Raw genomic sequence first — 15899 nt, forward strand, 5'->3', positions numbered from 1 at the left:
TACTACATTTCTACTTTAAGCTATGTCTGCATATAGCACTTTTAAATAATGGAAAGATACCTCAGTGTAAGTAGTAAGTCAGCAGAATGCTACTTGCATTGACCGAAGTATCATCTCCTTTGGAAATATCAGTCATGTAGTCAAGGCTGTTCCAGCGAAATACTGAGTACTTTGCCTCTTCTGTCCATGCTGTTGTGTCTCCTTTTCAAGCCTTTTGATAGGACTCTGAATGATGCCAAGCAGGGAAAGGAAGGGAGTGCTAGTTCCGGATCCCCTCTACACCAAATGGTTGATGGAAATCTGGAAGTAACTGGCTTTACTGGAGTTGCTGCACCATCCCTAGGAAACCCAGTTGGGCTCTGCCATGAGAAGAGCAGTCTCTGGAAGTACAAGAGGTGGTCACTCTGCAGATGCAGAGAAGATGGAGCAGCAGCAATTTTTTTTCCAGAACTATTTTATTCTGAATTTCAGCTGAGGGACAGGCCATGCTTAATAAAGAAGCAAAACCAGATCTGCCTCCAATTACTCCCTCAACTAAATCCATAGTCTTGTATCAGCTTTCTGATGACAATGACAATATATATATTATATTATATAACTTTGCATTTTTAGGTGTGCTACTGAACTTACAGCTTTGGTTTTGTGGACAGTACAAATGTGCATATTGACTATTATTACTTCAGATTTCAAATGCAGACTCTGATGGTAAAAAGCTCTTTCATTATATTGAACGCAAGGTATGGCTCCTGCCCTCTTGAATATTCTATCCCTTGAGGTAAAATCCACCCTCACCTTCTTGTCCTTCTGTAAGAGCCTCAAAACCTGGCTCTGCCAACTGGCCTGAGGCACCGAATGGGATTTTCCATGTTAGAGGTGGTTAGTGGACTAGGAACAAAATCTAAACTTCACCCCATAATATTTTGGTTGAAAACTTAGTTAATTTTGGTTTATCTAATATTTAATGTTTCAATGTTTTATACCTCAGTTATGGTTTGGTATGCTTTCTTATGTTTTTCCTTCAAGTGCAGTGTCTAATCTTTTGTTGTTTTTTGGATCAACCACGTTTTGATTAATTGGTTGTGCATGGAATTGATTGACTGGATTGTAACCTGAGTTTGACATTTTGGGCTGAGGAAAAGTGTCTGGCTCAAAATCACCCAGCCAGCTTTCATGGCTAAGGTGAATCTACAAGTCTTAATCTCCTGGTTTCTGGCCTGGTGCCTTAACCATTAGGCCAAGCTGATAAATGTGTATGTATTGTTTATGCACATGCATATGTGCCTGTGTACATGTGTGTGTATGTATACAATGTATATGTGTGCAAAAACACACAAACTGCACAATAAAAGTTCTTAATACAGTCCTATGCAGACTTATGCAATAGAAAAACAGACAATTAACTAGAAAAAGATTTTGAACACTTGCTGTTTTATAGAAAGTTGTCAATATCCATTTTGAAAACTGGAATTTATTATACATTGTCTTATGTAAACATTACATTTGTTAAAAATGTAATGTTATATTTTATTATGACAATAATAATTTATTAATTATACTAATTATGTCTCTTATTTTTGTGACCTCTGTACTGTTAATATTTTAGAAACTATATCTGTTCTTTTAAAAAAGATATTGCTTCTATGATATATTTAGTGATGATTAAATAACTAATCAACTTTGGCAGTGGCTTCCACAATCCTTAAGATATTTTTGGAAAAGGATTTGAGATGCCTCCATTAAATTCTTTTTATAACTATATGTCTTTTACTTAATAGCCACTGCTAATTCAGTGCCATTCTTAACGATGTATTAAATATTTGTTCAGGTATCAAGGTGAGCTGAAAAAAGGAAATCTACTATTAGTATATACTATCAGATAACACTTACTTAGGTATCCTTGTGATTCTTTCTGCATGGCTGTTATGGGACAGTCTTTATGGGTTAACAGCAACTGTTTCAGCTGTGCTACCTCATTTTTCAACATGGAAACCTCATTCTAGAAAAGAAAAAAAGATAATTTGATTTTAGTAAGTAGGAGGACAAGGAGCTGAGAAGCATTGCTTGGGGCCTGATTTTTCCGACGATCCTTTTTCCCTAGGAAAAACACAGGAGAAAATCTGTGTTCTGGGATATGCTTTTACAGCCTAGTTTGAAAGCTTTGAAGCAGACTCTCATTTTTATGACAATTTTAATTGTCAGAGTAGAAGAATTGATAGCAAGAAGCTTTCTTGGTAATCTGATTTTAACAGCCTAATCATTTGCTTTGTTGCTCAGTAACAGCACAAAGAGAGCCTGGATTCTGCAGACATAGGAGTGTCTGCAGGAAAATAGCAATCTATAAGATGATGGACACAACATTGTGATGGAAGGCCCATCATTTTTTGTATATGTAGCATGCATATATATAGAAATGGGTATAGCTTTGATTGTGATGCATGTCCACCAACTTGCAGAATTTGACAGATACCCCTACCGACAAACTAAATTGTACTATTGAAATGGAATAGCAGAGAAATAACTTTTCTTTATTCTCAGTCATCCTGGTTTGTCATTAAGGTCAAATTCAATACATGAAAGTGGCTGTTTAAAACTTTAAAGTTATGTATTCCTGTTCAGATTACCTTTTGAGCGGTATTCCAGAGGCTGCACTTTGTTAAATGGGTGGACTTAAATAAAAAAAAAAAAAGAATTTTGTTACAATGCAAGATCCTCCTTTGCATTGAATAATATTGTTCTCCTGTTACAATGATCTACGTTTTGGAAAACCTTGGGAATGAGACCCAAGAAAGTCCACCCCACCCCACATCCGATCCCAGAAGGCATTCTGTTCACAAAACATAAAATGAAGACTCAAAACATGTTTTAACTGCTTTTTTTAAAAAAAGCTATAAAGAACAAGTTGAATTGCCCAAAAATATATTTATCTATAGTACAAATCAAGAAAGTCAGACAGAATTAATCAAAAATGGAAATAAAGATGGCTGATAAGATATTCCTATCTTGAGTAATAATATTTATTATTATTATTATTATTATTATTATTATTATTATTATTATTATTATTATTATTATTATTATTATTATTACTTCAACAAAGGTAAATTGGCTTATGGATTTCTACATAAGCCAATTTACCTTTGTTGAAGCTTAGTCCATCCATCCATCCATTCATTCATTCAGAAAAGACTATCAGGAATCAGATTTCCTGGTCTTTTGGCTGCATTTACATAATACAGTATTAAACACACACACACATTACCAAAGCTTAATTTACTCATCAGGTGATGTCATACTGTACAAAGTACTTTTGAAAAAAGAAAAAATATTGCATAGAACAATAATATGCCTTTACACCTTCCCGATATTCAGACCATCCTAATTTAGATTTATTAAGCTGCCATTATTGTGTTTTAACTGTTCTTGAGGCCAATAATTTGAGAGCCATTTTTTTACATATAAAAATATCAATTATTATGTCCACTTATGCAGGAACTTCAATTTACCAGGAAATTAGGAAAACTTATAATCAAGGTAAGGCTATACATAGTCTTACTCTTGTGTTACTCTTGTGTTCAAAGATCAACAGCAATGACTCTAATTGTTTGTATTAATCCAAATGGAAGTGGTGTGATGTTTCAAGATGAAGCTTTTGATAAGGCTCACTTTTATCCTCAGAAATTAATGGGCAGAGGACGGAGATGATATACTCCTGACCCATAATCCTGATCCCCAAATGCCATCAACTGTATATATAGAGGTTTATACTAGATACTTTTAAAAATACTAGTATAAAAAAGAAATCATTTCAATGAGACCTAAATTTCAATGAATTAAACAATTTAGGCCACCTTTGTAGGGAAAAAGGGACCATAAAGCATCTTTTAGTAGCTAGTAATTCAAATACAAGTAGTCCTTGACTAGTTTGAAGTTACATTAGCACTGAAAAAAGTGACATTACCTACTTATGACTGATGCAGCATCCCCATGGTCATGTGATCAAAATTCATGTGCCTGGCTACAGACTCATATTTATGATGGTTGTAGTGTGCCATGACCACCTTTCATAATCTTCTGACAAGCAAAATCAATGGGGAAGCCAGATTCACTTAACAACCGTGATACTAACTTAACAATTGCAGTAATTCACTTAACAACTGTGGCAACAGAGGGCATAAAATGGGACAATATTCATTTAACAACTGTTTTGTTTAGCAACAGAAATCTTGGGCTCAATTGTGGTCTTAAGTTAAAGACTACCTGTAATATGCGTTAGGCTAAAAGAGAAAGGGTCCTACTATCTTTAAATACCTATCGGTGTCCTAATGTAGAGATGGCTTCATGCTGTTAATTGTAAGTCTTTGTATGTGAAGAAAATAAAAAATAATAAAAAAAAACACTTTTAGGTAACTTTTGGATTTTAAGATCCTTGGTTAAATGTTTGCAAATTAAACATTAAATTTGATCAGATTTATTGTTTTTCCATTAGAAGTATAATGTAGTGCATTAAGTTAAGTTTTAACTTCAATGTTAAGTTTTCTTTGTTAAGGTTTCATTGGCATAAAAACCAAGATATGTATCTTGATGATAATCTGTACCTGAAGTTGCATATTTGTCTGGGTCAGTTCTTCTGCTTTCTTTTCCAGTGACATCACCCAAACTTTCCTCTTCTGTCTGCATCGTGTGGCAGCTGCTCGATTTCGTTCCAGAAATTTCCTTCGTCTTTCATCTGGATCTTCATCCACCACTCTTCTTCGACGACCACCGGTGGGCTGTGGTGGTTGTAGGCTCTGTGTGGCTTGCATTTGTTGAGCTGCTGCTGATACCTAATAAGAATCATAACTGTTTTTAATTAAATAATCAGTAAAGGTGTACACTAGAAGACCAGCCAAAAGAGATAAATGGCATCTGCCCCAAATTTCAGATGAATTAGCACAGGGTAGAAATTCTGAGACTTCACAAGATATCCTTATATGATTCTTTGCATGAAGCAGGAGTTGGCCTTTTGGAACTAGGTTGTGGGAGAGAGCTGCTCCATGTTATTAAAAATATTTTTAGTTCATTTCAGTGCATCAAAGAGAGCATTAAGTTCAAGTGTGAATTATTTCAAATGTTGTGACACCTAGTATTAATCAAACAAGGAAAGAGACCCAGGACTTTTAATTTTGTTCACAATATAAAGTAATGCATTTCTCCTTTGCAACCCAGTCAGCCTTGGCCAATTCCCAAAAAAGTTAAGCTTTGCTGGGCCTAGTTAGTACTTAGAGGAGAAATTACCAGGAAATTCTAAATACATATATTGACTGAAAATATTAAAAAAAATATCCCCCTCCCCCAAAACCATGCATGTAATGATCAGGGATCAGAATTAACTTGATTCAAATTTCAGCTTTTATTTTTTCTTTATATGATACTGAGCATCTTAGATAGACAATTATTTTAAGACGGCAGCCAATATATCTGCTCTATGTTAGGTATTTGAAAGTGAAGTAAATATAAAACTGAAACAGATTAAATGTTGAAAATAAAAAGAAATTCTTCTTCCATATACTTATATGGGAGAAAAATGGGAATGAATTTATATGAAGATGATAAACATGAATTGCTACATTCCTCTATGTGTGTGCTTTCTCAATGAAAAGATAATTTTAGTTTATCTATTTCCATGCAGAATAAAACATATATAAGAATTAATAAAATGTGGCCTTCTACTTTAGAATGAACAGGAAGACTAAAGCAAGAGGTTCGAGCAAACCATTTTATAGAAATTGAAAGCCTTCATGATGGATTTTTCAATACAGAATTCTATATTTAGAATTTTATTTCATTTTTGAAATAAAATATGTTTCTTCTAAGTCTGATTACAACCCCTGAGTTTATTAAATTTAGTGTATGATGGATATACTTGTGGGATATTTATCCTATCCAATGAATACAGTAGTAATCTACTACTTCAGGCTGCTTTACTTACATATAAACCACCACCACTACTACCCCTCCTCCTCCTACTTCTCCTACTCCTTTTTCCATCTTTTCTTCTTCAGACTCTGCCATGTAGTAGCAGTAATAGCAGCAGCATCACCACCACCACCACCGCCCAGCTGTCTCAGCACAATTTTATAGCCAAGGTTATTCTGTGGCTGGGAGTGCGCTTAAAAAGGAAGGACAGCAGCACAGGTGCTGGCCATTCTGCAGCCTGCTCTCTCACAGTGTTAGAAGTATTTTACAAGAACACTTCATTCCACACATGAACTCAGGTGTATAATCATGCTCAAAGGAATGCATGACTTCTTCCCCACGTCTATAAGCCATATTGACATGGAAAGCTGATGCTGAGTAATGCCAGATGCCTTCTATAATAAAATACCGCTGATATTTACTTACCTGAAATGTACAAGACTTACATTTGGAATCACCAAATATTTGCTAAATAAATAAATAAATGTGTATGTTTCAACACCTTTCTAAACTTACATTTTAAACTACAAATGCTGTTTCTAATATCACTTTCAAATTAATTTACTCCTACATATACAAAACAATCTTTTCTGGCTTTTAATAGCTTTGCTCCAAGTTAATAGTGAGCAGAAAGCAATTAAAATATGTTGAGATTACTGGAAATATTAATTCAAAAGATATAGTTAAAACAAACCAACAAAGTATGCATGAGAGAGATTGATACAGTATTTTCAAGTTAAGTAGATCAAATACAATCTGGTATATTTCCAATATTTGAACAGAAACAACTTGAAAACTCTAAATATATTCTTCTAATATATAATATATATTCTTCTAACCACAGTGGTGGTTCTCACTGTAGTTGTTGTAGGAGAAAAGCTATGTCAATCTATATTAGCAAAAAAATAAATAAAAATAAATAGCACCCTTTCCAAGGAACAAATTTTACTAAGTGTTAATTACAGCTCATTTCTATGTGATTCTTTTTGATTCTACCTTTGAAATAATGGCAGGATAAAGTTAAATTAAGTAAGGTAAAATTGTTACTTTAAAAAAAACCCAACTAGAAAAATCATAGAATGAATTCTATTAAGTTCTATTATATTTCTCAGATGCTGTATATTTTTCTGTTTGATCTTACAAGATAATGAATAAATGGGACTTAATTATAATAAACATTTTGATAAACAAAATGTAATGCTAAAAAATTGCTAGGGCCCTAAGAATCCCTTTTGACTTTATATACAAATGTATATAATATGTGAGTTAATCCATTTGATACAGCAGCAGAAGAAAAGAGATGTGGTAAAAATTGGCTGGATTTTGCCTTGATCCCTGAATCTGTATTTTTCTTCTGCTCTTTACAACCTTAGATTTCTAGTTATTCATTTATACAACATAATTCATTAGGTTCCTGTTGGCTGTTGAAAAGTTTGAAATTTAATACAGGGATGTGGCATAACAATCAAAATTATGGCAAAAGGGAAATGTGACTCCTAGCAACAAAGTTTGGTTTTGACATGAACCATGAAAATCAAAAATCTGGTTCAATACAAAGAGTTGGTTAATAATTAGTAAACTGTACCATAAGATTAATGTGTCTGTTGAAGCAGTCTGACCTTAAAGGGGCCAGTACTGAGGGGAATTATAGATGGGTTTGGAAAGTAATAACCTTATGTTTATTACTCACTCAAACCATCTTTTATCCCAGGCAATGCCCTCTTCAAAAGTGTCATTACTTTTGCATTCCCATGAGGAATTAAAACTGTTCTGTTGTCTAGCTGACCTATAGATCTTAAAATCGTCATTTATCCTCTAAGCAGCAGACACAATGTTTTTGAAAAGAAAAATCACTCTCAATGTTCTGAAAGCAGGCTATTTCTTTTCTTCCTTCATCTGCTAGAGTGTGAGTGTTATATCACAAAGGTGTTTTTATTTAAGAAGTAACAATTGTTTCAGTGTGAACAGTTGGGGAAGGGATTGAGGCATACCTGCTTCTCCCAAATCTGCAATTTCAAATATAAAAAAGTTAATTTTCTAGGATTCTAATTCTAGGAAAATCATTTAAATTCAGTTCCATACAGATTCAACTGTTTCAAAAAGCCACACTGTAGAGCAGGAATGGAGAATGATGACTTGTGGACTTTAACTCCCAGAATTCCTAAACAGCCATGCAGGCTCAGGGATTCTGGGAATTGAAGTCCACAAGTCATAAAGGGGCAATTGTTTCCCACTTCTGTGGTAGAGCAAAGAGCAGTGAATGAGAATCAAAGAGAATTCCTGGTCTTAACTTCAGACCTAAATATTATTTACTTATAGACCTCATACATGTGGCAGGTAGTCAACTAATTATTATACCACACTGAACCTATATCTGAGGTGCATAATATTATATATGTTATGTATCAACATTTTAATTAGTTTTTTTTTTCTTATGGCAAAGGAACAAGAAAGAGAACAATCGTAGTGTGGATAATGTGGAGAGGGAAGTCACTTATATTTTTACATGCCCTTCTTTAAAAACAACTACAAAACCCCCTCTATCATATGGTTAATATGGTTCTGGGCATTCGGGTTGGTATGATATATAAAAACCAATTGCATACATGGCCAAATTCAGCACTCATGATACCATGCACTGAAAGAAATTTTTGCAGCAACAAACACTTGAGCTTCTGCACCATTTATGGAGCAGCAAACTGCTGGTTGTGGTTATCTATAGCAAAAATTCAAGTATGTAGCATGCAACATTTATTTAATTTACAATAAGAAATTTTGCTACATAAAGCATGCAGTACAACTTTACAATATGGAAAAGTAACTCAAAGGTCTCTTACAAAAAATAGTACAAAAGGAACATTCTTGTATAGAAAAATAAAAGAGCTCACACCTTCTTCAGTTTTAGGCTGCAATCCTATGGTCCTGAGAAAGACATGCACCTCTGAGGTGAGAGTGAAAGAGAAAGAAAGGAGAAATTTTCCCGTGGAAGGAGCCTCTGACATTGGAAACCATTTCCAGACTTACTGTGGAAGTTCTAGGACTATTTTTTTAAAGTCCTATGTAAAGAATGACAAAGACATCTACAGTCTCCATATGTGTCTCTGTGTTATCATTACTAAGGGAATTCTATCTAGCTGCCTGTCTATCATCTACCTAACTACCTACCTATCATCTACCTAGCTATCATCTCTCTCTCTCTCTCTCTCTCTCTCTCTCTCTGTCATTTCAAGAATATTTCAATATTATTTCAAGAATGAGATATCAGCTGGTGAAGTATTAAAACACTCAGGGAAGGAAAGAAAAGTGAATATGTTTTTGGTCATTTCCTTCTACTCTGTTGGTCTTTTCTCTTGCAATATGCATTAAGTCATATTGCTTAATCAGAATCCCCTGGTAAACTACTCAAGACCTTTCTTGATTTGGCAACTTCAAAATTACAAAAATAATTTAGGAAAATTAAAATCTGCAAAAAAAAAAAAAAGCCACCACAAACTCTTGCTTTTAATATCCATCTTCACATAAGAGAGGTTAGAAAGCTCTACCTGTGCTTGCCCGCCTGAATGCAGTGGCGGATGTGGCGAAGTCTGATGATGTGCTGGGTGGGCCTGAAGATGTGAATGAGAATGATGGTGCGGGTGCTGGTGATGAGGATGAGGATGTGAATGATGTGCTGGGTGTTGATGAGGATGGGAATATGGGTGATGGGGTGGAAGGGTCTGGTGTTGATGTGGATGTGAGTGCATATGATGGTGGGCTGGTTGGTCTTGTCGAGAGCTCATCATTTCCATCATATGACCCATGGTGTTCATATTTCCATTGGAGATGCCCGCAGGAATATGAGTCAAAGCTGCTTTCAACCTCTACAAAAAAAGAAAAAGAAAAAAGAAAGAAAGAAAACAGTATTAAAATGGAGCATGCAGGTGATTGTTTGAATATGTTACAAAAATTTGTGTGTAGAACAGAGGATTTTTGCTCCATTCAGTGTGTATTCCTATTCTTGACATCTCTGGGTTTAAATATGCTTAACTACGGCAGGATGATGCCCACTTTCCTTAGGAATCAGTGCCCCCACAAATACAAATCAATTTAACAGTTTTAAATAGTTTACTATTAAAGGGAGATATGCTTTATGAGTTTCTAGTTGCAATATTTCTAGTTGCAAATTTCTAGTTGCAATATTGACTAGCTTGATAAAGAAATAAAACATTAATCCATGATAATACAATTCTTTTTCAATACTTGGACTGGAGTAAAAAAGAAACACAACTTTCTGTTTTCCTATTTTCCAGATTACCTATAAATCGAAAATAAAAAAGTTAAAAAATAAAATAAAAAAGTGAAGTAAAGCATTTAGTGCAAGAAAAAAACTGATGGCTTTATACATCGAAGAAGCTCATGTATTTTAAGTGCAGTACAGAACATTCAGCTAAAAACAAATTCATAAAAATACAACTCAATATAATATCATATAATTTCAAAAGAGGATTATATACAGACATACCATATTACTTAAAATCTGATTTGCTGCCTAATGGATATTAAAAACGAAGAGGACAAGAAAGAAATATATTCATACCGTTCATGAATTTTTGCACAAGTAGTAGCAGAATGCTGTGTGTAATGAATGACCACAATGTATCCAGAGTTATTTCATGATATGGCATAAGTGACATGTAAGACATTTCCAAGTTGCAGCCATTCTTCTACAGTTCAATAAAAACATCTTGCACAAACAGTTGCACAAATAGAATAACCTTTTTGCATTTGAAATAATTTTCTTCTTCCCTACTCTCTACTTGGTTTGTCAGTAAATAGAAGTTTTCTATTTAGAAGAGCATCACTGAATCAAATTGTAATGCTTTATTAGTAATATATGGTATCTTTATTTCAAAATATAATTCCTATGGTGGGCAACAGTAACTCCTTAATAATAACAACAGAGTTGGAAGGGACCTTGGAGGCCTTCTAGTCCAACCTCCTGCCCAGGCAGGAAACCCTACACCATCTCAGACAGATGGTTATCCAACATTTTCTTAAAAATTTCCAGTGTTGGAGCTTTAAAATATAAAACAAATGTATTCTTTATATCCTTTAAAATATAAAATATATCCTTTTATAAAATAAAAAAAAATAAAAAATAAAAAATATATCCTTTAAAATATAAAATATATCCTTTAAAATATAAAACAAATGTAATTAATATTACTTGTTTTAAAATATCTTTAATCATTAATTAGTAAAAGACTTTTAATCTGTTAAATTCAACAAAATCTAGTCTGCTTCCAGTTAAAATTGTTAAATTTCTCTACTGGTTTTTAAAAATAACTGAAGTTCAGAATATTGCTTCTCTATAAAGTATATTGCAATTTAATATACCAAAACACATTGTTACGGTTTTTTTTAGCAAATCCTGAAATAAAAAAAATCAGTGCAAATATTCATTTCTTTTGTTAATGTCAAATATTTTTAACATATTTTATTTTTTCTCTCTATTTATATAGGATGGAAAATTCTTATTCTGGACATATGTATAATATATAAACAATTTACTTTAAAGAATCTGAAATCCTTCTGTAAATAATTTTTAACTTTTCAGTATATTACAGCACTTTATAGAGATTTTTTGGTGTTGAAATGTGTATTTTCTTTTTGGTGAAGAATTGGAGATGTGAGAAGCAAGGAACCTTAAATTGTTGAAATATCTATGATGATTCTCGGTGTGACAAGAGACTGAACAAAAAAAAGCACTTTCTAATTTCAGAACTTAAGAGATCAAAATTAGTCTCATTAACAATAACTTTTATTGACTTGAAAAAAAGTTATCTTCTTTTAATTTGTTAAGAAAGAAAACAAGGGATGCAAATTCCACTTTAAGAAACTCTTTTCCTTATTTTAAAGATTTAATCATAATATATGTTAAAATATTTTCATATTGGTTTGATTTTGTTTAATTCATGATGAAAACATCAATTCCAATAATAAAAATGTAAATGTTAAGAGAAAACTGCATACTAAAATAAGATGAATTGAACTATGCATGTGTATTGTACGTGTAATGTTTAAATTCAAATTTATGAAAAAACACATATGAAATTCATAGAATATAAATGAACTCATTTGAAAATATCATTTGAAACTTTTTTTTCATTAAAGACAACAACATGAGCTGTAAAACAGAAAGAAATAATGGCACAAAAGAAAGTGTACGAAGTAGAAAGTAGAGAGCAGGGGGAAAAAGGATTGACATTAAATTTTAGTAGTAAGTTCCTTAATATATAATACTTGGCATAATAGAGAATCCAGTACAAGCAAGATATATCAATATGTGATATTAAATGGTATGTAATGAATTCCTTTGGACTAATCCAAAACTGATCTAGACCATAAATTAAGGTAGCTGGAGGACTGGATTGAATCATGCTTAAATAGTCTTCTTTACCCCTTGCCTACAAACCCAATTTGCATCAAGAAAACAATCAAAATTTGGCTTTGCAAATTAGTCCATCCATCCATCCATCCATCCATCCATCCATCCATCCATCCATGCTCTCTAAACATATTTGTCCTTGATTTATTGTAAAAGAACACAGAAACATCACAAACCAATGTGAAAGAAAACAGTTATCAAGAAATTCTAAATCATTCTTACCTCCTGCACAAAACCACAAGTACATCAAACTTTGCTCATTGCTCTTTCTGCAGTACACTACACACAAATGAAAAATATCTTCAGCTATCCTAATTGTTAGTATGAATACATACTCTTGCCTAACTGCAAAATAATAATAAAACAGTATCTGACAGAATACATCCAAAAATAGGAAAGATATAGGAAAATGTACCATCTTTTTCAAACAAGGCATTCTTTTTCAAAGTAGAATCGGCTGAATGAGGTAGGTTGGGCAACTACCATTATTTTGGTAAAGGACCAGCAATATATTATTAAGTGTGTTCATGCAATCCAAATACAAAACTCCCACAAACTTCTATTTGCCAATTTTTTAAATAAATGGTGACTATTAGTCGGTAAATGTGCCCACACACTGTTTATTCAAACGATTCTTCTTTGATGGTATATTGCACCATTTGCCATTATAAATGACACATTACACAAGCAGGCTCTTTCTCCTGTTCCCACTTAGCCAATTTCCCTAAAGTTTGTAGGATGAGAAGGATGTTAATATAGAAAGGAACATTTTACCTTATTACATAAACAACTAACTCTCTGACACAATTTTCATTCTCCAAATAATACATTATTCTGTTTTGTTCTCTCTTTAGCTTTATGATAGGTCTACTCAATTTTGACATGAGGGTTATATTGCTCCAACAAAAGTTTACTACCCACATCCTATGATGTGCTCTTCACTAATGCTCTTCATTACAGAATCCCTCCCTTGATGTTGAACAGGGTAGGTGAGAGAATCGACCCCTGAGGTACCCCACAAGTGAGGCCCCTCGAGGACGACCTCTGCCCCCCTGTCAACACCATCTGCGACCGGTCAGAGAGATAGGAGGAGAACCACCGAAAAACGGTGCCTCCAACTCCCAATCCCTCCAACCGGCGCAGCAGGATACCATGGTCGATGGTATCGAAAGCCGCTGAGAGATCTAATAGGACCAAGGCAGAGGAACAACCCCTGTCCCTGGACCTCCAGAGGTCATCCACCAACGCGACCAAAGCCGTCTCCGTGCTGTAACCGGGTCGGAAGCCGGACTGGAATGGGTCTAGATAGACAGCTTCCTCCAGGTGCCGGGGAAGCTGCCATGCAACCACACTCTCTACAATCTTCGCTAAAAAGCGAAGGTTGGAGACTGGACGATAATTTCCCAAAATAGCTGGGTCCAGGGAAGGCTTCTTCAGGAGAGGTCTCACCACCGCCTCCTTCAAGGCGGTGGGGAAAACCCCTTCAACCAAAAAAGCATTTATAATCCCCTGGAACCAGCCTCGTGTCACTTCCTGAGCAGCCAGTACTAACCAGGAAGGACACAGGTCCAGTAAACACGTAGTCGCATGCAACCTCCCCAGCAACCTGTCCACGTCCTCGAGAGCCACAGAATCAAACTCATCCCAAATAACCTCAACAAGACGAGTCTCTGCCACCTCTACACTTGCTATGTAGTTGCAGTGGGCTTTGGCACTTAGCTCATTTGATATTCTGGATAAGAAAATCTGATACATCCAGACTTTCACGCTATAGACTCAGATGTTGTCTGCAGTCATATATTTAATAATTCAATTTAATCAATTTTATATGCAAACTAGACCACTGATATGTTTAACAAGCTGTAGTTGTAAAAATCCTGATTTAGCTTTATGTCTGCATGCCGTTAGAGATTTAATGATTAAAAGGGGAAAACTATACTGTGGGGCACAGATAGTGTATTCTGCCAATATATTTAACATACTTAATAATATTGAAATATAGTCTTTGTATTTCCAGTTATGGTATATGGCAATTATTATGTTTTGCCCTATTCCAATATTGTAGATTGAAGAAGTTGTGGTCCAACAATCTGGAGGATATTGGGTTAATGAAAAATGGTCCAGGTGCACCCACAATTCTATTAATAATATTCCAGATTCTTTTATATATAGTATATCTATAATCACCATTACAAAGGCTCTGCTTATTCTTTGGAGATCACTGATATATAGAGAAAAGAGACAAGTTCAATTATTCTTTCCAATCTGTTTTCTGTGTGGGTATGTGTGAAACCCTATTACAAGAGTCATAATGCTGTTTATCATTAAGTAGAGATACAACCGGAGAAAGAAGATCCTGTAGTATTAAGCTAGCAAACTACATCACACACCCCATTCATTTTAACAAGCATCTCGTATGCTTAAATTGTGGCAGCCTTGGATCTGATTGCTCCTTACTGGTGGAACAGACGACCTCTTTTTCCCACAGTCTGTTTGCATCCTACCAAAGTCTAGGATGTTTAATAATCTGTTATCAGCATGGTCAGGAAAAAAAGTTCTTCTCATACTTCTCCTTGGAGGATTTCCAAAGTATAAAAGAGAACTTGTAGGAGAGGTAGGAAGCACCTGGGGGAAGGCGTGTCAAGCAACATCCCCAGTCCAAAGAACAACTGGGTGGAGAAAGGTCAAGGACTAATTCTTTTCTAGTTTTAATTAATTATGGGGATTGATGCTGATATTCCAGCGGAGAGAGTTATTAGTTTATTAATTTGAATGATCCACAAAATGATCTATACTTATGGAAGACAAGTTGAATATCCAATCACAAAGCAAGGTGTAAAGAATTTCTGCAGCAGGTGTGACAAGAAAATGGGCATTAAGGCATTTTTTGCCCCAGCGACCTGATATTTTTATCAAATGTCAGGGACATGGAAGACGAAAATCTTTATAGAATTACTCTACATAGGTGAAAACAGGAAACATTTCCAGGCTTTTGGTGTAGTGATAGCAATATGCTCTTTTCTTTCCTTTTTTAAAATCTAATCTAATCCTACAGGAGAATACAAAGGAAAGGAGTGAAATAAAATGTTTAGAAGGATTTGTTTTCTTTTGCCTTCCCAATATTTAATTTTAGAAACAAAACTTCATTATTTTAAATCAGTTTCATTGTCAATCCTGCCCAGAACCGTCCAACATTGGAAAAGGTAATTCCGCTCCAAAGAACCGAGGTTAATGGGAAAGAAGATAATGGGAGAAGGGGTGAGATGGCGGTGGCAAAGCTTTATTTGATGCATCAGGTAAAACAACCACCACCCCTGCCCTGGAAGAAAGATCTTGTAGAGCAGAAGTCTCCAAGTGCGGAAACTTCAAATCTTATTGAGTGTCTGGTTGGGAATTCTGGGAATTGAAATCCGCAAGTCTTAAAATTGTCAAGATTGGAGGCCTCTGCTTTACAATGTCTAGACAAATAAAGAAAAAAATTAGAAGAATATGTATCTTTGGTAAAATGATTTCTGGA

At 34.5% G+C, this 15899-nt stretch overlaps 1 protein-coding gene across 11 annotated transcripts in view; it reads right to left on the minus strand.

The window, feature by feature from the left end:
• Positions 1 to 15899, minus strand: part of CREB5 (cAMP responsive element binding protein 5) — a 275297-nt gene that overhangs the window by 5351 nt on the left and 254047 nt on the right. For 7 of the 11 annotated variants that reach the window (XM_058183481.1, XM_058183474.1, XM_058183477.1 and 4 more), the window contains 4 exons: positions 9498 to 9815; positions 4596 to 4823; positions 2622 to 2666; positions 1888 to 1996 (listed from right to left, as the gene is read on the minus strand). In XM_058183481.1, coding sequence (XP_058039464.1) covers positions 1888 to 1996; positions 2622 to 2666; positions 4596 to 4823; positions 9498 to 9815 — 700 coding nt within the window. Of the gene's footprint in view, positions 1 to 60; positions 381 to 1887; positions 1997 to 2621; positions 2667 to 4595; positions 4824 to 9497; positions 9816 to 15899 lie in introns of all 11 variants that reach the window. The other 4 variants (XM_058183480.1, XM_058183483.1, XR_009155127.1 and 1 more) reach the window with 3 other exon arrangements.

This window comes from Ahaetulla prasina, chromosome 4 (genome assembly GCF_028640845.1).
Source record: "Ahaetulla prasina isolate Xishuangbanna chromosome 4, ASM2864084v1, whole genome shotgun sequence".
NCBI lineage: Eukaryota > Metazoa > Chordata > Lepidosauria > Squamata > Colubridae > Ahaetulla > Ahaetulla prasina.